Source organism: Sorex fumeus, unplaced genomic scaffold, assembly GCF_029834395.1.
Source record: "Sorex fumeus unplaced genomic scaffold, SorFum_2.1 ptg000079l, whole genome shotgun sequence".
Classification (NCBI taxonomy): domain Eukaryota; kingdom Metazoa; phylum Chordata; class Mammalia; order Eulipotyphla; family Soricidae; genus Sorex; species Sorex fumeus.
The window spans coordinates 1,587,205-1,609,507 of record NW_026606136.1 but is presented as its reverse complement, the minus strand read 5'-3'; the positions used below and the strand labels follow the sequence as shown (position 1 = coordinate 1,609,507).

At 38.1% G+C, this 22,303-nt stretch overlaps 1 protein-coding gene across 5 annotated transcripts in view; it reads right to left on the bottom strand.

The window, feature by feature from the left end:
- PTPRD (protein tyrosine phosphatase receptor type D) overlaps positions 1–22,303 on the bottom strand; it is a 1,654,013-nt gene that overhangs the window by 160,720 nt on the left and 1,470,990 nt on the right. For 2 of the 5 annotated variants that reach the window (XM_056130610.1, XM_056130609.1), the window contains 4 exons: positions 18,596–19,183; positions 18,054–18,154; positions 16,797–17,056; positions 4,562–4,652 (listed from right to left, as the gene is read on the bottom strand). In XM_056130610.1, coding sequence (XP_055986585.1) covers positions 4,562–4,652; positions 16,797–17,056; positions 18,054–18,154; positions 18,596–19,183 — 1,040 coding nt within the window. The remainder of the gene's footprint in view (positions 1–4,561; positions 4,653–16,796; positions 17,057–18,053; positions 18,155–18,595; positions 19,184–22,303) is intronic. The other 3 variants (XM_056130611.1, XM_056130613.1, XM_056130612.1) reach the window with 2 other exon arrangements.

Sequence of the window (22,303 nt, the reverse complement as noted above, 5' to 3'; positions counted from 1 at the left end):
ATATCTACTCTCTAGAGTGAGACCTTGGCCTAATCAAGACCAGGCATCTATAAGAATGATGGCTGCATATATGGCAGGAAACTAAAAGTATAGCTACAGTCTCATCTGTGTTGAGTGATAAATGTGCTCAGTTGTTTTAAAATTATCTGAAAATGTAAAAAAAAATTATATAGCATCCTGAACTTTTTGGCAAAAATTTGGTTCATTACAAGATTTGCTCCAAATTAAATATAAGTATTATTTTAGGGGTCATTTTTGTATCAGTTTCTTTTTAACCTTAAATAAAATGACATGAAATATAAACTTTTTATACAGACCATGTACATCAGACATCAGTAGTTTTGCCGCTTTGTATCATCTGATAATAAATTTCTGATAGGAAAACTCAAGCTATATCAATTATAACACAGTGATCACTGTCAGCCTTACCATCAAATTTAGGTTTATTTTATAATAATGTAGTTAATGACAATAGCTCATTTATTTTCAGGTTTACACCAGAGCTGCAATTTGCATTATTTAAACCACATTTAAGAGTGAGTGACTAGTGGTCCATGCCAGCATCAACATGTGAAAACATCTTAGGTACTAGGCACTGTCCTTGAGACTCTAACCTAGGAGCAGTTAATTAATTCCTAATAATTATCCTGTACATGATAATAGAAATCTCATTTTATAAATAAGAAAACTGAGGTTAAAAAGCAAATGGCACTATATAATGAGAATCAATTTTTGAAATTAAACTAAATCATACAGAGGTTTCTCTCCAAGGATATACTATCTTTTTAATGCTTGAATAATATCAAGAAAACAATTCAGGTAAATTGATACCCAAATATCTAACATGCAGATGTGTATCATTGTCTAGCATCTGCTTTTGTTAGCATAGATACCTGTGTAATTTGTTTTCCTTTCCTAAGATTCTTTGTTATTTCTTAAAAACCATGATGCAAAAGATTTAATATTTTACTTGGAAAGTCATTACAAAGGTTATTGATGTACAGTGAATGATGACCCATTACTCTGAGAAGGACAAATATACTGAAGATGAGCTGGACAGCTTTTTTGAAGTTGGTTAATCAGAAACATTTGCTGTCAGTTGTTTATGTGACTGTGTCTCATCTTCTACTTCACTGATCAAACCCTACCTTGATTTTATTCATATTTCAGATATGGACAACTGTCATAATTTATACATATCACTGTCACCCCTCTGAGTATGTTTGCTAGATTTTCTTCAGAAGACTTAAACAAGGTGCTTTTTAAAAATGTATTTGAATGGTTGGTACTTCTTAGATCCAGAGCATCCATTTATCAAGGTCAAACCTGCAACATGGACTCTGCCTCTGAAAGTTGCTCTAATCTCTGTAGGATACTTCCTGTGTTACATTAAATGGGTCGGATGTGATCAGATAACACAAAAGTTAGTCAGCATGTTACAGTTACAAATACAAATGGCCACTATACTTAAAGGTCGGCCTTTGAAGCACAATGTGGTAAAAAGGTTTATGATATATAACAAGATCTGTTTCAAATTAAATATAAGTAGTACTTTAGGAGTCATTTTGTACCAGGTTCTTTTTTGACCCTAAGTATCTGCTCTGCCCCATTTGACCTTGATAAGAAAAGCCAATCTATGAGCTTAATTTGTGGAGGTTAGTCCTAGACAAAAAACAAATGAATTCATAAGATTATACACATGTGACTTTTCTACTGCATGGCTAGATTCATCCAAAGAAGAAACAGACTTTCCAGAAGAAATCCCTGTAGGCTGCCATTCTGTTTCATGACATAGTTCTGCCAATGCGAATTATAGACCTTTCTAAAAATATACTTGGTCAATACATTTAAGAGAAGGGCATTGCTCTAACAAACCTGATAAACACAGTTACAGATAAAATTACTACAGTGTGTATTATCCAAGGTAAGGGGAAATGCTGCATTTAGGGATCAGAAACTAGATGACTAAGCATAAAGTGAGGGCATACCTGCTTTCAATTGTTCCCTTCTACAATAGTTACAAGATGGATTGGAGGCTATTCCAAAAGATTTATCAAGGGCTCGAGTGTTTTTTTTTTTTATCAGAAATAATTTCCATTTTCCAGTCAATGCATATCTTATTTCTTCCACCATTAATTCTACAATGTGGTCTCAATTATGTCACTAAGAAAAGTGGGAAACAACCCATCCTGACCTAAAATTTTTAAATTAATAAATATTCCTTTTCAAACTATTATACAGATTAATGCACCACAACTTGTGGGATGATTAAAATGACCCTTTGTTACGGGAATCAGCAGCAGAGACCCATAGAATTTAATTGCAAAAAAGTTCAATGTCATATAACTCCACACTTTAATCCATTAGCATCACTGTGCATTTTAGAGGTTAAAATCTGACTATAAAAGAAGATAAGTTTCATATTCCTTGTGGCCAACTGGCTATTCAACTAGAGAAAGATTATTATTTAAAAGCATCTGACGCAGTGTAAGGCTTATTAGATCTCAATTCCTTGAAAACTTATTTTTTTTAAATCAATACAAGGATTCAAAAAAATACTACAATTTGCCTTGGAACTTTAAATCTGGTTCCAAGTGAATTTTATAATTTAGTTGAGGACTAGAGGATAGTATGTTGAAATCTACCACCAAAAGATGATAAAGCCAAACATTTTCTATAACACTAATTTATGAGAATTTTAAAAAATAAAATGTTTATAGCTATAATTGTGTTTGAGGACTGATTAAAATAATAATGAGCATCTCAAGATTAACTAATGAGTCAATTTCCAGCAAAATCATGCACTGTTTCAAAATATTTACAGAGCAGCTGATCTTTTTATATCTTCTTATAGATCAAGGAGATTACTTTCCTAATATCACAACTATTTTCTTCCTTTATTATCAACAGAAAATTGAAAGTAAAACTACATGACAACATTATTGAAATAATATCTAATTTTACACACCTCTGATAGTCACCTAATTACTAAATCTAACACAGAAGCAAAAACCTAACATTGAATTTCTCTCTCCTTCTTATATGATCACGGAGATGATAAAGGGATCATTTAAGCTATATTTCCAGAGATAACGCATGTCTAATAATAGTTACCATAGCCTTCACTTGTCAAATTACAGTCTCCTTTGGATAGATTGTATGGAAAACAGATCAGTTCCTTATAAAGCTTTTTGTGAGCTTCTGTCTTTCCTTATTCTCTTGATACTACTTTGAGACTTGAGAAAGTGTCTAGAAATAATGGCTACAGAATATGGTCTAAATTATATTATTTTTGGAGGAGGGCAGGGGGCATCTAGTGTGCCCAGGATTCACTCTTGGTTCTGGGATCAAGGGTTATTTCTGGCTGCTCTTGGGGGGACCATATGGGATGTTAGGAATTGAGCTAGTGTTGGTCAGTATCAATGCAAATGCCTTTCACTTATACCATCTTCCTGGCTCCATGATGTCTTCTAAATTGTAAATAACCAAATAAGTTAAGATCTCATGTTTCCTCCAATGATGGTCTTTTTATTTGCATACTGAATTGACTCAAAAGAGTATCATGTTAGAATAGCAAAATTCTGTATTTCAAATGAGAACCCCACATTCGCCGATGTGGTGAAGTCATTAAAATAAAAACACTAAAACATGCTGTGGCTTTCTTGGGTTCTGGTTTAGCATTCTCATTAGAATGAAACTGTTAAATTTTATCCTCCTGACCCCTTCCACAAAAAAAGAATAAAAAAAAAAGTACAGGGCCAGGGAAAGTTCCAGTGGTAGAGCATATTCCTAGCAGTGCTAGGCACTGAGTCTGATCTACAATGTGGTGTGGATTCCTGGATACCATTCAGGAGAATCCCAGAGGCTGTCCACCCTGACCCTGGCCCTGATACCTCCCACAATGTGATTCATGTTCTTTTTCCAGAGGATAAGAGTTCAAATGCTGTTTAAGATTTAAACTTTATACTCACATTAGTGAAAAATACTCTGGACTTTGTTCTGTCTTAGTTGGTTAAAATTTTGTAATTTCTTCTATTTCCTCCCAGAGGTAAACACATTTTTAATTATAAACGTCTATAGGACACAGAATATGGCAACATGTGCTAAGGAACAAACTTCTCTGAGAAACTGAACACGGATACACAGTGGGTCAAATATTAGGCCTTGGTGTAACTAGAAATTTGGTCTTTCCAGCATGTTTAGCTATTATGAAACACATGGAAATGCACATTCATAAAATTGGTGATTAAATATTTGCTGACAGTTCACTACACCTGCCACCCTCTTTATTATATTTTACAGGGTCGAGGACTAAAAACTATCAGACAGGTTGTAAACTTTAATGTAACTTAATGTCTTTTAATTAAGGCAAAGGGATCTTTGTTGGGGGTCTAGAGGTTAACATGCCCACAGCAGTGAACAATCTATCTCATAAACCACCTTTGCAGAATCAGCACCTGAATTTGCTATTGAAAGATTTGCTATTTCCTCCATTGAAGAAAAGGAGTACTTAATGAATTAAATAAACAATAAAAGACACAGCTGATAAAGGAACAGTTACCTCATCTAATTCCATCTCATCTGGACTCTCCCATGGCTTGATAAATTTCCCACGAGATTTCTTCAAAGGCACAATTATTATGTAGTAACCTCTGTACAAAAGGGAAAGATGAAAATAAATTTAGCTGAGGGAAAAGAAAACTAGCATATCTTAAAGATTCCAGAGATTGAGATTGAAGGTAAATTATAAATATGAAATGACCAGTTCTTCGGTGACCAACACCAGTCTTTTCAAGTTCAAAAGCAACAAGGGTAGACGTTTCTGTATTATTTAAATGATCTTGTAATGTAATACCACTGTGGTTTTGTAAGTTATCATTAACAGAATAGAAACAGTCATAACTCTAGTGCTAGACAATGCAAGGATAGTATGTTGAAATCTACCACCAAAAGATGATAAGCCAAACATTTTCTATAACACTAATTTATGAGAATTTTAAAAAATAAAATGTTTATACCTATAATTTTGTTTGCATTATGCTGAAAATGTTTTTTTCTCTTTTTTTCTTTTTTGCTTTCTGGGTCATACCCGGCAATGCTCTGGGGCTATGCCTGGCTCTGCACTCAGGAATCACTCTAGCGGTGCTCAGAATCGAACCCGGGTTGGCCATGTGCAAGGTAAATGCCCTATCCCCTGTGTAATCACTCCAGTCCCTGAAAATGTTTACTTTTAAAGAAACAAAATTAGCTTATATCATTTTCCAAATTGTTATAAAAATTGTATCTGGTATCAACAAATATTAATCAAAAGGTATACGTTAATGATATCTGCTCATATTACTCCCCACAAACTACGGGAATAAATTTATTGTCAGTGGTTTATATTTATAAAAATAACACTTATATCGCCCCCACAAACAGTATTTATTCCACACAGAGCTATAGGCTCTGTACTCAATTCCTATATGAAATGTCATAAGAGTTAAAAATGAAGTTCTAAAATATGCAGCTACCCTGTAGTATTTAGGAGTATGCTGTTTTCAATAAAGGAGATGTAGGGCCAGAGATAGTACGAGAGGTAAGGTACTTGCTTTGCACACAGTCATCCCCAGTCTGACCTCTGGCATGGTATATGGTGCACACGCACAGCAAGAAGATCTATGAGCATAGAGCCAAGCATAAGCCCTGAAAACCACTGGGTGTGACCAAAAACAAAACAAAACAAAACAAAAAGATCATCATAATAATTGCTCTTAGCTCTAACAAGTGCATACATGATAATGATGGTGATGATGATGAATGAATATGTATATACTTAAATGTTCTATCAGGTTAAAAAATTAAAAGCACAAAAATTACTCATGATCTCACACCAATTATAAAAGATGAAACAATTAAAAAATAATTCCTTCTCTCCATCAAGTTTCAGATCTTAATTACTAAAGGAATTTAGAGATAATAGAAAGACCTTTGAAATAGATCACAATATAATACAGCTATCAGAATTGAGCCACATATATGTTGCTTAATTAAAATATAAGTAATTGTAATGGTACTGCTCCACAAATAGACTTTATGGCACATTAATTTTTAAATTCCATATTGTATATTTTCTGCTCTTGTATTTCTGCTTTGGAATTCTCTATCAATTTTATATACCAAGAACACAAGTACGTCAAACATTGCTATGCAAGGAGAGCTAGCACAATAATAAATTCTTTTATCTTAGGTTTTATATTAAATGCATACTCTTCTGTTGCCCTCTCTTGCCTCCTATATGGGCAGGAAATGAGGGAAAAGACAAATTCAGCATGTCTAAAAAACTGTTCCAGTAAAACCAGTAAAAGAATATAGATCATATGTATTTTAAACTTGGTACTAGCCTGTCTCTTTGTTTCATTTGCTCATAATACAAAATTTAGCACCTCCACAAATTTCATGAAAATTTATTGTAAAAGTGAGCATACACTCCTGTCACACCAGGAAAAGAAATGAGGGAATGGGTGCTGCCAATTATGTCTTATGTCACAAAGACCTTTCATGCAAAAGACCTCTTCCTACTTAGCAAAAAACCTGTAACAAACTCATGAAATCTCATGATGAAAAGCAGTTAGCAGTTTCCATAAGAACAGACTAGGCGGGCATGGGCCAGTATGGTAACCTCTAGTCCTCACGGCTATGGAGCACCTGAAGCATGGCTGATCTGAAGTGACTTGTGTTCTGAGTGAACAAGATGTTGCAACTTAAAGATTGAGCATGAAAACCAAATGTAAGATATTTAATAGTGAATGGATATTAATATTATTGTCGCTATACAACTTATTAAAATATGCTCTTAAAATTAATTTCACCTTTTTCTTTGTATATGAAAGAGGTGATATAAAATACGTTTCACATGGGGGTCTCATTGGATTTGCCTGCCAGCACAGTACTGAATTATTCTGGAGAAGAGTCTGGCATATGGAGATGCATTCAGCCCAGAATTTGAACTCTGTCACTAATATGTGAGTTTTGACTGATCACTTAGCATACATAAACCTTGTTGGAATATTCTGAAAATATGAGTCACTACTATTAGTCTGCTATTGTGAATGGTGGGGGGGGCAGGTAAAAAAAAGAATAGAAAGTGCTTAGCAAAGTGTGTGGCACATAGTACTAATCAGATAATGATTGCTCTTGGCTGGTATTAATCATCATAGTGGCACATATATAGATTACCTGATTTATTATTATTATTATTATTATTATCATTAGTATTATCTACTTGCTTTTGGGGCCAAAAGTCCAACAATTCTCAGGGCTCATTTGTGGTGGGGGCTGGGGACCATATAGGTACAGGGTGATAAACCCAGGTCAGTCATATTCAATGCAAACACCCTGCCTGCTACACAATCTCTCTAGCCCTCAACTACCTGATTAAGTAATAAATGATGAAATTGAAAATGCAAGCATCAAGTGTTTTTTTTTTCTCTTCCATGATTAAGAATTCAAGTCAAATCAGAAAAGTGTACTAAACTCCCTCTTCATGACTCTGTGCATTAATCAGCACATAAGACCACATCATCGAGTCATTCATTTTCTTTCCTTCCAACACTCACGGTGCTCACGGAGGGTGAGGAGCAAGAAGTGTTATTGTGTAGGAGAGAGGTCAATAGCTTTTGCTTTATGATCTAGAGTAAACATCCTCCTACTCTTGTCCTCCCACCATCTGAAGAATTTGCCAGGCAAGTCTATCATGTCCAATGAGCATGGAGATGAATGACAGGGACTACAACTGAGAGAACAAAACAACACTGCACATGTACTTGATGAACGCATCTCTCAGGGACCCTCTTAATTTTCACTGCCAACCGCATGAAGTCAGGACAGCTCCTCTTCATCCGGACTAATGATATTGTGCATTATCAGAGAGCGCCCATTGTCCTCATTCAGAATCATGCAAATTGAGAAGGAGCTGATGAATTCGATTAATTTTCCTCAGCTTTCATATTCTGAGTTGCCTTTCTTGTACATGAAAAAAAAAACCCTCCATTCTTTCTTCTGCAGCATTCCCCAACTATTTATTTCACATGTGGGATTGGATGAGAATTGAACAGCCTCCCCCAAAGCAATTAATTAACAGTGTGGCCAGATATCCGTAACTTTTTCCTCTCCACTGATCTCTAAAGCATTCATCAAGAGCAATCAAAGTGGAACGAGCCTGCCTCAAGCAGCTCTCACCCATTGAAAGAACTGGGAGAATGAGATTTAGAAAGTCTTGTCTGAGTCAAAATCTATACATTTCTCTGCGACCAAGGCTTTGTCAACAGTCATTTCGCTGTCTTTTCTGAAACCTATTTTTCCCTTCAACAAACTCGTTTGCTTGAAGCCTTATGTGGTGCTGTTGATTCATCTCCCTACCTTGGTCCAGAATAGGTTGGGAATTTTCCCAGGTTTGGCCTCTGCATTACCAAGATTCTCAGATCATTAAATAATTTTTTTCAACCTCAGTTGAAGTCTACCATGAAAGTTTTCTGTAGCCGAACTCACTTTACTGAACAGTTTGAGAAATAATGAACATGGATTAGTGATCTTGTGGCTTTATAATATAAAAACTTCAAATAGACTTTCAGCATTCCAGACTTTCTTATCACATCTTCTTCAATAACCAGGATCTTCCTTTTTTACACTAACTTGGAGAATTTCTTTTCTGGTCTCAACCCTTGCAATCCATCCCTGCCCACTAGAACATGGCTTTAACTTATATATAAAGAAAGTAAAAGCATACATATGAATTCTCTCATATTTGTAAAACTACAAACTGACTTACTGTTCTAGGTGGACCATAATCCTCCCTTGTGCAATAATAGAAGAACTGATTGTACTTTTCAAGGTCAATCACTCTGAATTTCTCTCTTTCTCCCTCTCTACCTCTCCCTTTCTCTCTCTTTTCCTCTCCCCCTCCCTCTCTCCTCCCGCTCCTAAGGAACTTATCCTATACCATACCCATTCTCTTTCCTATATCAGCTTCTCTTTCACTGTTGGAACCTATTTGTTTTCTGCCTGTAGCACTGTCCTCCTGTTGTTCATCGATTTGCTTGAGTGGGCACCAGTAACGTCTCCATTGTGAGATTTGTTGTTACTGTTTTTGGCATATCCAATATGCAACAGGGAGCTTACCAGAGAAGATTTGTTTTCTACCACACGCAATTTCTGCCACTGAAGATTAAGGTGGAGATGCATAAGGAATATTTTTTTCCTTCCTAGTGCTTAGTTAGCACAGCGGTAGGGCGTTTGCCTTGCATGCAGCCAACATGGCCGACCCGGGTTCGATTCCTCTGCCCCTCTCGGAGAGCCCAGCAAGCTACCGAGAGTATCTCGCCTGCACGGCAGAACCTGGCAAGCTCCCCGTAATGTATTCGATATGCCAAACACAGTAACAACAAAATCTCCAATGGAGACGTTACTGGGCCCGCTCGAGCCCGCTCGAGTGCTTAGTCCAGCTCAGGAAACTTATCATTTAGATGCAAATAAATTGAAGATTCACATTTCAGCCCAAAACATTTTCCCATACAACACAAGCTTATCCAATTCTGACTTATATTTCCACTTCACAAAAGTGCTTCAAATATATTATGGCTAAAACAAAGTATGTATGTCTCCAAGAGGATTCCTTTTCCAATACTGGATTGGTGAAAGAAATATACCAATACACTTTAGTGCACATGCTATAAAACTTGGTGTTATCACAACAATCTGCTTTTATTTTCCTCTCCTCTCATACTCAATCCACTGTCAGGTTCTATTACTTCCCATCTTTATCTCCAGCACATTCACTGTCTCCATGTACTTCTACTATCATCATTTCACTGTCATTCCATTGTCTCCTACTTAGATTGTTACATAGACTATCTTACCATAGAGCTAGACCTTTCTAGTTCTTGGTCTCAATTTTGTTGTTTGCAATAGAAAACTGATTTTCACATTCACAATCACAATCACAACCATCCTGTTATTCGTCGATTGCCTCGAGCAGGCCCCAGTAACGTCTCTTCGTCCTAGCCCTGAGATTTTTTTTTTTAGAAAGTGCCATATTCAAGGCTCTTTCAGAGTTAGGAGAATGAGACCCTTCATTGTTACTGGTATTTGGCAGTTGGGTACAGCACGGGGAGTTTGCCAGACTCTGCCGTGGGGGCAGGTTACATTCCGTAGCCTGCCAGTTTGTCTAAAGTAGGAATAAGATGCTAAGATGTCGCTTGGCCGCAAATGTGGCCGCGCGCTTCCGGGAGCTGGGTTTTATAGTCTCTGAATCTTGGCCGTTGATGGGATTACATGGCGCCAGGGGGCCAGTTGGTGGGTGTGACCCCGCCTACTGGAATTTGGAGGATCTGGGTGGAGGATGCTCAGCCCCGATCCGGGTAAGCTTGGAGATCTCAGCCCCAGGACCCGCATGCCTGTCTGTGTTCCTCTGCCGGTACCTTCATGCGTGTGGAGAGTGGTCCCAGCATGGTGGTGGCTGGTTCTGGAGGTCTTCGGCTGCCGGAGCTCTGGTCGGGGTGGGGAGGAAAAACTCAACCCGCTCCCCTCCAAGGGGCCCCAGGGAGGACAGCCAGGCACGGGGGCAGGAGACTCTGATTTTCACATTACCATTGTAAAAATTCAGTGAATCCTCTTTTCTTTTAGGATTAAGATCAAAAGGTATGTTAATGTTCAGTGGTCTTGTTTGACTCTATATCCCCACTCTTCTGACTTATATCTTGATGAGCTTTCAGTTTCTTGAGTTTACTTTGTGTATTCTGTCATTTTTACCCTGCTAATTCTTTTCTATTTGCCTAGAACATCTATTAGTCCTGTCTTTCCTCTAATAGCAAATCACTTTTACTTCATAACTTGAATTTTCCCTTACCTTTCTGATTAGCCTACATCATTAAAATGGATCACCTTTAACTTCAGAATTTTCCTATACTGCCAGACATGTATATGTATTTAGATATGCATAATTAAAGCCTATTCATGTATAATGTGCTCACATTTGCCTAATGTTTCCACCTTATCACTGAGTTCTTTTTAAAATAAAAGTTGAAGTGGATGGAATAGGTAGCTCTTGGAAACATATACCTTTTCTAAATATGGCAGTAAATATATTGGGGAGGGGGTTTTTCATTAGAATTTCTGGCAAATCCCTCCACAATCCCACTGGAAAACCCAACAGCCTCCACCCACAATTATCATTTTTCTGACAGAACAGTACCACATCTCCAAAAGAACATGGTAACACCAAATCTTCCCAGGTAAACTAGTCCAGGCTGAGAATTCCAGGGTCTTCTTGGAATGAACACTGGCAGATTCCCCTTTCTGAAGGCATGGCAGCCAGCAGCCACACCCAACACTCTCCAACACGGAAAAGTCCAGCTCCACAACTGAATCTCATAAAACTGCCAAGTCACCAATTGTTCCATATACATACATGATTTATGGACCATGAGGCTGCATATGCAGTCACATAACACCTCCAAATTTCATTGTACTGTTAGACTAGTAGAATCAGCAAATCTGATTGGGGAAGTTGACCACCAAGCTCAATGTGCAAAACTAGTGGCTCAACTAGCACTAAGCAGCACAGCAGACCTGTCAATGACTGTAAAAACTAATCTGTGGGATATAAAAACACAAATTGATGACTATTGGTCTAAGTTTTGATAATTCCATTTGCCTTTATGCTATAATAAATATATGAAGTAAATTTGTTTGTGCCTGAAAGAGGGGAGGCTGGGGTGGTAGGTGGGAGAGTAGGGGCATTGGTAGAGGGAAGGTCACACTGATGGTGAGATTTGTGGCAGGACTGGCCAGAAATGATGTTTCTGGCATGATTTAATGCCAGAAACAACTATATTATGAACCACTTTGTAAAACACAGTATTATAATTAAATTCTTTAAAAGAATTTCCAACACTCAGTCTCATTTCTCCCCCCTCCTCCAATCTGGCAATGAGATTCTCAAATAGAGTTTACAGAAAATAACCCTGACTGCAAAGATTCTTGTCTTACGCTACACAATGGTCAACTGCAACAACAACAACAAAAATGCTTAACAATATGGTTTACTTTATATGTGGGAAAATTTACACTTTACACACTGTTTTGCCTTTCTAACTCAAGCCTCTGTGTTTAGGCACAAAATATATTTTTCAGCATATACTATAACTATTAACTATTAGAAAAACAAATAACTGCAAAATCAATGAATCAGGAAAGCCCTTGACTACTCATAAAATAAGCTGTGTTTTCCCAGTATATTAGATTTAATTAGAGAAGTTAAATCTAACCTTCAGAATTTTAATTATATTAAGCAAAGTTTTACAAATTTTATTTAATATGCTATCATCTAGGGGTTCAACTCCATATAATTATATGGAAAAGCGAGATCATGTCTTTGTGGCAGTCCCACTTCAAATTCAGCCAGGCTTTCTGTATTAGCAGTCTGTATTAGCATTTTCAAACTCATTATTTAACTGGGAGGTCAAATTTGTCTGAGTTTACTGACGAATGCTATGCCTTTCAGATTTATTTTTTCTGTGGCCACTGAGGTATTGTGTGTATCAAATTCATTTTTCATAGAAAAACAAAGCAGGGTGAATGAACTTCCCAGTTTCTATGTTTAAATCAAGGTATTTGCCACCCCCCCCCAACAACCCCCCCCCCAACACCGTTTTGTTTTCCCATATCTGGTTGTGCAGGTCTTTTTTTAATTTGATTTTTATTAGTTTAACACCATGTGGTACAGTTGTTGACCTTACAAGTTTTTGTATTTGGGTTTCAGTCATACAATGATTGAGTACCCATCCCTCCACCAGTGCCCATTCTCCACCACCAATGATCCCCGTAACCCTCCCACCACTCCCATATCCCCATCCCAACCCGCCTCTGTGGCAGGGCATTCCCTTTTGTTCTCCTGTGCAGGTCTTATTCCTGGCTATGTATTTAGGGATCACTCCTGACAGGGCTCAATGTATCATATGTGCCGGATTGAACCCAGTTTGGCTACTTGGGTAGTCAACCTCTGTACCTGCTGTACTATCTCTCTGGCCCCTAAATTAAGGCTTTTGATCTTTTTAGTCATGTGTTGTCAGGTATATTACTTGTCTTAATTCTCCTTTTTATCATCTATAAGATGGAAATACAATAACTGACCTAGAAAGCCTCTCCTTTTTGTTTTTTGCTTTTTGGGTCATACCTGGTGTTGCACAAGGGTCACTTCTGGCTCTGCACTCAGGAATTACTCCTGGTGGTGCTTGGGGGACCATATGGGATGCTGGAAATTGAACCTGGGTCGGCCACATGCAAGGCAAACGCCCTACCTGCTGTGCTATCACTCTAGCCACAAAAAGCCTCTCCCTTTAAATCTCTAAATTCTCATGACATTTTACAGATTGTTCCATGACACCACATGTATTTCCCTAATCTGTGGCCAAGTATATACGTCTCAAACTTGTTTCTAAGATTGGATGTGAAACCTCATGTTGATGCTTGCTTATGAATTTCCTAGGGTTAAGTATGTCTCATTATGGCCAGTAAATTAGATGGTCAAAGTGGCATGACTGTTATTCAATAATGTGGACTCTGGAGAGAAATGCCCTGGGTTCAAATCTTTTCTCTCTGGTTCTATCATGTTACAGGACAAGTTTGTCAACTTCCTTATTACTCCAGCTGTAAAAGCATCATTCTTCTTGTAAGGATCACATCAGTTATGCATACAATTAAACAGCACCTACTAATCCTGTTGTCAATATTCACTATTATTAACATCAAGCTATATGATCTTAGCCAGGCATCTTAGTATATTTGTCTGGTTTTACTTCATTCAACTATAGATATAAAGCTGTCTATCTTACAGGGCTATTAAGAAGCTAGAATAAAATGTCCTAATAGATTCATATGTCTGGAAGACAGTATAAAGAGTTAGAAAGTATGCTTAACATAAAGGGGGTCTAAATTCAATCCTCAGAAACACCTATTTTCTGGAGCCTAAGCAGAAATGACTTCTGAACACGAAACTGGGAGTATCCCCTGAACAGCATTCAGGGTGATCCAGAAACAATGAAAGATTTCAATAACTTTTGGTAGTAAGTACAGTGCTATCAAATTTAAATCTTTGTAACATCAACTGACAAACATAAATGAATTATTCCTCATTGAATATTACATTGTTAATACATTAATACATTAAACCATAATTGTATTACATAAATTTATGAGGCAACTGTTTAAATTATGTGAGTCAAATTTTCTAGAGCTCTGAAACATTTTTTCCCAGTTCTTGGAGTTGAACCTAGCATCCCACGTGAGGAAGTTGTGTCTGCTAGAGTCTTACCCCAGCTCTATGCTTTGGAAGTATTTACTATACCTATCCAACCTTAAAAATTTCTTTGCCATATCTCTGCCCTGAGAATGGTCTCTAAATAGTTTTCTAATAAATAATTTCTGTGTTCTCTATTTTTTCTCTCTTTTATACTTTAGTTTTTTATTTTCACACTTTACTGTCTCAGCAGTTGTCTTCTCTCATCCAAGCACTGCTGCCTACCCATGATTCAAGATTTCATCTTTAATCCTAGTCATTACTTTAAACCCACATCTTTAGCTTGTTATCTTATACTTCAACTAAAATATAGAAAACAAAAATAATTCAAATTTCCTCCTCTCTTTCTCTCTCTCATATTCTTTGAGACATGGAAATAGCATTCCTTTGGTCCTCCAGAGACCATTTATTTTATTTTTTGGATGGTGAAAATGGCCCATTTAATGCAGAGCTGCTAGCATACTTATAGAACATCTGAGGAGGTTGAGGTAAGGACATAGGTGTGATTGATCATTTACACCTGGAAATTTACATAGATAAACATTTGGGGAGATTAACTCAAGGAGACACTGTCTTCCAGGGACATCTACATTGCTTTTATCTTTCCCTCTAGTTGTATATGTTATCAATACTTGCAGTTGTTTGGATAAACACAGTAAGAGACAAAGATCCCAACACTTAGGCTCTGAGAGCAAGCAAGACTTTTACCGTAAATCCCAGACTAAGTTGTCAGGCCAGTTCAGCTTGTCCTTCCCCCTGGGGGTCCTGTCTCTTAAGTCATAACAGCTTGCATCAAGACCATGCATTTATGATTTCTAGACTGCCAGAGACCATTTATTAAAAGCAATCTGAAACTTTATTCTGCTTTGATCTTTTTATTAAAATGGCCAATCCTGAATAGGTATGTGGATAAGAAACATGTATGTGGAGAATTACCCCAAGGAAAATATTTTTTAAATTAAATTATCAATCTCTCCTGCAAGCTTTGTTCTGTTTTTTTGTTTGTTTGTTTTGTTTTTAGGCTACAACTGGCACTTAGGGCTTTCCCCTGGCTCTGAGCTCAGGAATCACTCCTGGTGAGACTCAGGATACCTTAAGTGGTGCCAGAGCTCAAATCTGAGCAGCTGCATTCAGGCACATGCCCCACCTACTGTGCTGTCTCTTAAGATGTGCCAGTTACTTTTAAGATAGAGTATAACTTACTACATTCATCTATTTTTCTGTGTTTTCACCACTATGGTAAACCCTTTGAGGAAAGAGAACACGTGTGTGTGTGTGTGTGTGTGTGTGTGTGTAAGCCACACCTGATTATGGTCAGGACTGACTCCTATTTCTCTCCAGGGATCACTCCTGATAGTGGTCCGGGATATGCAGTGCAAGGGGACAACCAGGGTTGCCTGTGTGCAAGGCAGCCAACATCCTGTAGTATCTCTATGGATCCAATTAGTATTAAAAATCCTCTTGAGTCTATCTCAGCAGCCTGACAAGCTACCGAGAGTATTCGATATGCCAGACACAGTAACAACAAAGTCTCCAATGGAGACGTTACTGGGCCCGCTCGAGCATAATATATATTGGTATAAAATATCACCTTCTTCTATTGATTATGACTACTTATATTGATTATCAGCTAATGGCTACAATCAGTAAGTTATACATACTTAACAAGAGCCTTAATTTTCCACTTAATACCCATTGATCTCTAATGTCTCGTCCAAATTGGAAAATCTGCATTCTCTTTTCTAATTTTTGTTAGAAAAAAGAGTTGCATAGGTGGATGGGACATATCCAACAGTACTGAAGGGCTATTCCTTGTGTTGTTCCCTGGATTGGCCCATGCTTAGCACTCCTGAGTTGCACCACATATAACTTGGGGGACCATATATTGTACCAGGGATTAAACTGGGGTAGTCACATGTAAGCCAAGTTCCTTAGGTCCTATACTACCACTCTTTCCCAGAAAACTTGCATTTTCTAACTTTCATGTTATTTCTAAGATTATTTTGAACTTCAAACTGGTTGGAATTTCTCCTATATTCTAAAACACATAAAACATCAGTACCATATAACATTTTTATCCATTAAATTTTCGGAACTTTCTATCAGCCATAATGTACTCTGCAAGACTTCCTCAAATTAGTGACATCTGGCAAATATTAGAGATATTCAACTATTTAATAGAGTAGTTGTACACTTTGATACAAGTTATTCCATAGTAATGACTATCTTCTATTTTTCTATGTGTTTAAGCATTATCATTCTTGGAATAAAAAATTGGCTAAATATTAAATCGTGAATTTGTGTTAGGAGAAGCAACCAAAACATGGCAGAATGACGAGCTTATGCAAAAGCAGCTTAACAACAACACATCCTTTAGAAGCATTCTAATATAAACACTTAGCTTCCTGTTCTTGCTTACCTTAATTTCTCTCCTACAGTCCTAACCATTCAATCAACTTACTTTATATTTTCATTTGCAGGTACTTCGGGCAGTTGCACAGTAATCATGCCATCCAAGTTGGTCTTCCCGATGAAGGCAGGCTTGGTACGGAGCACATCTGGTGCAGTTTTAGCTGTGACCCTGTGCTGCAGTCCACCAGCACTATTTCCTCGATTTGTCAGTACAAATGAATATGACTTCTCAGGCTTCAGGTTGACAATCAACTTCTGGGTAGCTCGACCATCCACTTCTTCCACCATTTTCCCATCATCGTAAAGGATCTAGGGAATAGCAACCAACCAAAAAGACTTGGTTACTAGACAGGCAAAATAAATTTTCTAAAAGGATGCACACTTGCTAACAGAAAAATGCTTAACAGAAAAATGCTTAACAGAACAACTCTTACTCTGGGGAATTCCTAAGGCTATCAGTGTTCAAAGTTCTGGAAAAAAAATCATTTTTTTCTGTTGGCTCTTAGTATGTGATTCTAAAATGTTACTTAGTTGGTCAAAAACACTCCAAGAAATGTTTAATAACTTTTCATAATTTCACTACTCAGCTGTATGTGATCTTAATAAAATGTGTCCAGAAAAGCTCTAGGTTTTCAAGGTACTGTTACATCACATAATTCCCCCCTAAATCCTTTCAATTCCTGTTCCTAAATTTTTACTATCAAAGATATTTCTCTAGTCATTTCGCAGATTTCAACTTTTACTAAACATCTCTCCATGTTGAACCAAAGTTTAAAATATGCAAAGAATTCACGCCAATAATCACATTAAAACCTCCCAGAATGTTGAATTATAAATAGGTAGGAACCATGCAATATTTTTGGACAGAAAAAACAAAACCGAAAGCTAAAAATAGTTCAGCTTGGAAGATGGTCTACAAGTAATGGCAAGCCTGATATGCGCTGCTACCTCCTCTCAGAGTGGAAAGGTTTCACTGCCAAAGTGTCACACTCCATCCCTTAAGTGACAGCCATAGCAAGTAAGAGGGGACAAGTCAAAGTGGAAGTCTGATTTGCTAAAAAATGTTGTTAGGTGAAGTGCACCTCCATAATATCTACGATTTTTCTTTTTGGGTCACACCCGGCATTGCACCGGGGTTACTCCTGGCTCATGCACTCAGGAATTACTCCTGGCAGTGCTCAGGGGACCATATGGGATGCTGGGAATCGAACCCAGGTCGGCCGCGTGCAAGGCAAACGCCTTACCCTCTGTGCTATCGCTCCAGCCCCAACCTGCAATATCTTTTGCAAGCAAGCAAACAACTTACTTTGAAAGGCATGGCAGAATTGTAATTCTCAGGAATCTCCCAAGACAGTAACACTGAAGTCTTCATTACAGCTTTGACATGGAAATTTTTTGCAAACACTGCTGGAAAAGGAAAAACAGTGTATTTAAACTACTCCTATAAACATATTACCTGTCCTCTTCCATCATGGACCATAGGGCTTACGCTATATGCTGTCTATTCAAATCAGAGAGAGAAGTATGATTTGCCTACCTGTTGAGAATATTCATTTTAGTACCCCATTCTCATAAAGATCTCTCCTTTCTCTCCAACTCAGTCAACTACATTATGCTTGTTTTCCTTACCTGAGGACATTGGGGTGCTGTCAGACAGACTTGCTGGGCATTCTAAAACTGAAATCTACGGCATCCAAAACACATTCAATTTCACATACTTTACCTTTTGGCTCTTGCTGAACCTATTAATATGAATGGGCCGATCGGTTATTTATAGCTTCAAAATACTGATTTCCAAAGACCGACATTCCTTTAAAGGAGGAAGGGCCATAAGCAGACAAATCCTACCTTGATCCACAGGCAGTGTCCTGAACTGGACACTGGGACTATATGGCCCGGGCCCTTTGCTCGTGTGAGCACGTACTTTTACATCATATGTGGTATCTGGTTTTAAGCCAGTGAGTGTCATAGTGGTGTCAGCTGGAACAATAAGCTGCTCCATTGGAAGAAGAGGGATGTTGATATCCCTATACAGGAGGGTATACTTGGTGATAATGCCATTTCTCTCTGCCAGGACAGGTGGCTGCCAAGATAACTGGACGGAGGTGGAAGTGGTGCCTTCGGAGTGGAGGTTCTGAGGAAATCCAGCCGGAACTTCTTCTGGAACAGAAATTTCCTTCACCATCTCCTCCCCAAAGCCCACTTTGTTTCTGGCCGAGAGCTGAAAGATATATGATGCTCCTTTGTGGATGTCTGTTGCTGTAAAGTGATCTTCCTTTTCCGAGAATTCAAGAGTAGTGAGTGGCTCCATATCCTTCCTGCCAAATTTGAGACGGTAGCCCTGAATCGGTCCAAATGTGTCCACGGGGGGGTGCCACTGAATGAGAGCAGTATTCATCTGGGTGTGGTTAATCACAAGTCGGGGTTTCCCTGGAACTGGAGCACAACAAAATGGAGTGGTAAAACCAACCTACAGAGACACTCGCATTCCAAGCACGGATGAGTAAAAATGCCATTCACTGGGCTGCCCCATTCTTATTTGTAAGATGGTCGGTGCTTAATTTCTATACTTCTGTTAAAATATGTTCCCTTTCATACTCTGGAGGTAGGCTGAGGTACTAGAATTTGATAATGGGTACAACAAAGGAATTATTGAAACATCAAGAAAGTGGTGTTTTGTTAAATATATTCCCATTAGAAACTTACATAAAGGTTTCTACCACAGAGAAGTAAGTCTGATAGAGATGAACTCCAATAGATATGGTAAGAAAACAATTATACTTTATTTAATAACCACTGGATATATGCACTGTGGTTCTCCTGCCCACGTGCCAGCTGTCTTCACCCGGGCCTCTCGGAGGGGGGCTGGTTGAGTTTCCCTCCCCACACTGAGCAGAGTCCCAGCAGCTGAAGACCTCCGGAACCCAGCCAGAGCCATGCTCAAGGCCACTCTCCACACACTTGGAAGAGCCTCATGCATGAGGAACCGGCAGAGGAACCCAGGTGTGTGGGTCCCGGGGCTAAGATCTCCAAGCCTGCTCGGATTGGGACTAGGCCTCCTCCACCCAGAACCTCATTTTCCGGTAGCTAGGCAGTCACACCCACAAAGTCTCCCCCTCACCCCCTGCACCATGAAATCCCATCAATAGTCAAGATCCAGAGACTATAAAACAAAGCTCCTAGAGGACCTCTTTTAGTTTAGTCCTCCTTCCTGGAGAACCCGACAAGCTACTGAGAATATTCTGCCCACACAGCAGAGCCTGGCAAGCTCCCATGGCGTATTCGATATGCCAAAAACAGTAATGATAATGTGTCTCATTCCTCTGATCCCGAAAGAGCCTCCAATGTGGCACTATTGAGAAGGACAAGTAAGGATAAGGAGAGGCTGCTAAAATCTCAGCGCTAGGAAGAGTGCAGACTTTACTACTGGTGCTCGCTCGAGCAAATTGATGAATAACGGGATGATAGTGATACATGCACTGTACTAGACACTGTCTTGAGACCATTGTATGTAGCATCTTAATTGATTTATATTCATTTATTTTGGTGGGAGGAGAGGGCACAAAAGTGGTACTCAGAGGTTTAAGGCTCATCCAGTGATTTTCAGCCAACTATTGACAATCACTGACAATTACTGCTAGGAATACCTGGGACACCCCAGTGGTGCTTGGGAGTTTTCATGGCATAACCTGCAGTGTTCTGGGGTTTCTATGGCTACCCATGGACATATGATGCTGGAGACCAACCTGCGGTTGGCTGCACAAACATGTACTTTAACCCCTGTACTGTCTGTCTAGTACTGATTTACATTCTTTTCTCAGAACTATCCACGCTTATTGTAGTAAGATTACTAATATGTCTATATAAAGAAAACAATAACCAGAAAAGTAGAGTTTTCCATGGTCAGATGTATAATAAATGAGATAAACACAGATGTGAATGAATCTGTAATCTAAATTCTTAAATACACTGCCATGCTAATTTTTTAAAAATTTTTGTTTTGATAAACTATGAATCTAGCTTGCTGGATTTTTGTCTGTCCTTATATTTTATCACCTACACAAGTGATTCTCATCAAATTCTTTATCTGAAAATGGAAACTACACTAAGAACTACTTCATGATGCTAGGGATATTAAATGAGAAAACACATGTAAAAGGCTAAACAGTGAGCTTATATTCTGTTAATATTCACCCCAATTATTAATTACAACAACAATCTCTTTGTGAACAGGAGATAATTCCAATACCATATACTGTATTTCTTTTTAAGTCTAGTACATTGGAAATGTAAAAAGTTTAACAGAGTATACTGTAATTTTTAAATAAAGAACAATTATTCCTGGAAATCACAGGAAAATACTCTGACAAAACAGAGTCATTAGTCTTTTTGAAAATAGTCCCAAGGTTGGGAAAGGAAAAGATATCATTAAAACAAATGCTAAGTTAAAAAAGGAGAAAGAAGGTAATGCAAGATTAGGTAAGCTTACACTAATGGAAGGCAGGCAACAAAAAATATTACCAAGGGTTAAAAAAAATTAATAATTAAACAGGATCAGAGAGATGGTCCAGAGATTAAGGTCCTTGCCCACAAGTAGTCTACCCTGCTCATTCCTGGCACGACACGGTCCATGGAACACTGCAAGAAAGAAGCTCCAAGCACAGAGGTAGGAGTAAACCCCGACACAACCAATTTGCCCATTCCATGTACACCCAACAAAATAAAAACAGAAGCAGAAACTTAACCAGAAGACTGAGGCAATACATAAAACATTGATCTCTTGATTTGTCTTTATTTTCTATTTCAGAAACTGGGGACCCCAATGTTGATATGTTTGACCAATACACACTCATTGAAATATTCCTTTCTATCCCTAGACAACAAAGTAGTAGTTTGCTTCTTCTGGCTGGCTAAACTCATAGTAAATTCACAGAACTCAGTTAATTCACACTATATGGAAAGGACAGTTCTTGGTGTTCAATATGGCTAATGTGAACATGTGAACAGATGTTGAATACTGGTCCAGAAATCAAATAAAAAATTTGGTATTCATAATTTTTCAGGAAAACCTGTAGTACTGTAGCAGTATCCTCAATGTTGTTCATCAATTTGCTGGAGTGGGCATCAGTAACGTCTCCATTGTGAGACTTGTTGGTAGTGTTTTTGGAATCTGGAGTACACCATGGGGAGCTTGCCAGGCTCTGCTGTGAGGGAAGAATACTCTCGGTAGCTTGCCAGGCTCTCCGAGAGGGGAGGAGGAATCGAACCTGCATTGACCGCTGCGCGCAAAGCAAATGCCATGCACACTACTATCGCTCCAGCCCTAGGAAATATGGTATCAAGAAATATTAACAGCTAAGAAACTCTAAACACAAGCAATAATTGGAATTTGCTTGAATTTCCCTATTAATTTTAGTTTTAATTATATCTGTCATTTTCACCAAAAAGCATCTTGAAGTATAATTTGTTTCAGTAACTATATTAAAATTCTTTTAATATTTCTTCATATGAACTACAATTGTAAGATGTAATTTAATGTTAGTCATACTGGAATGT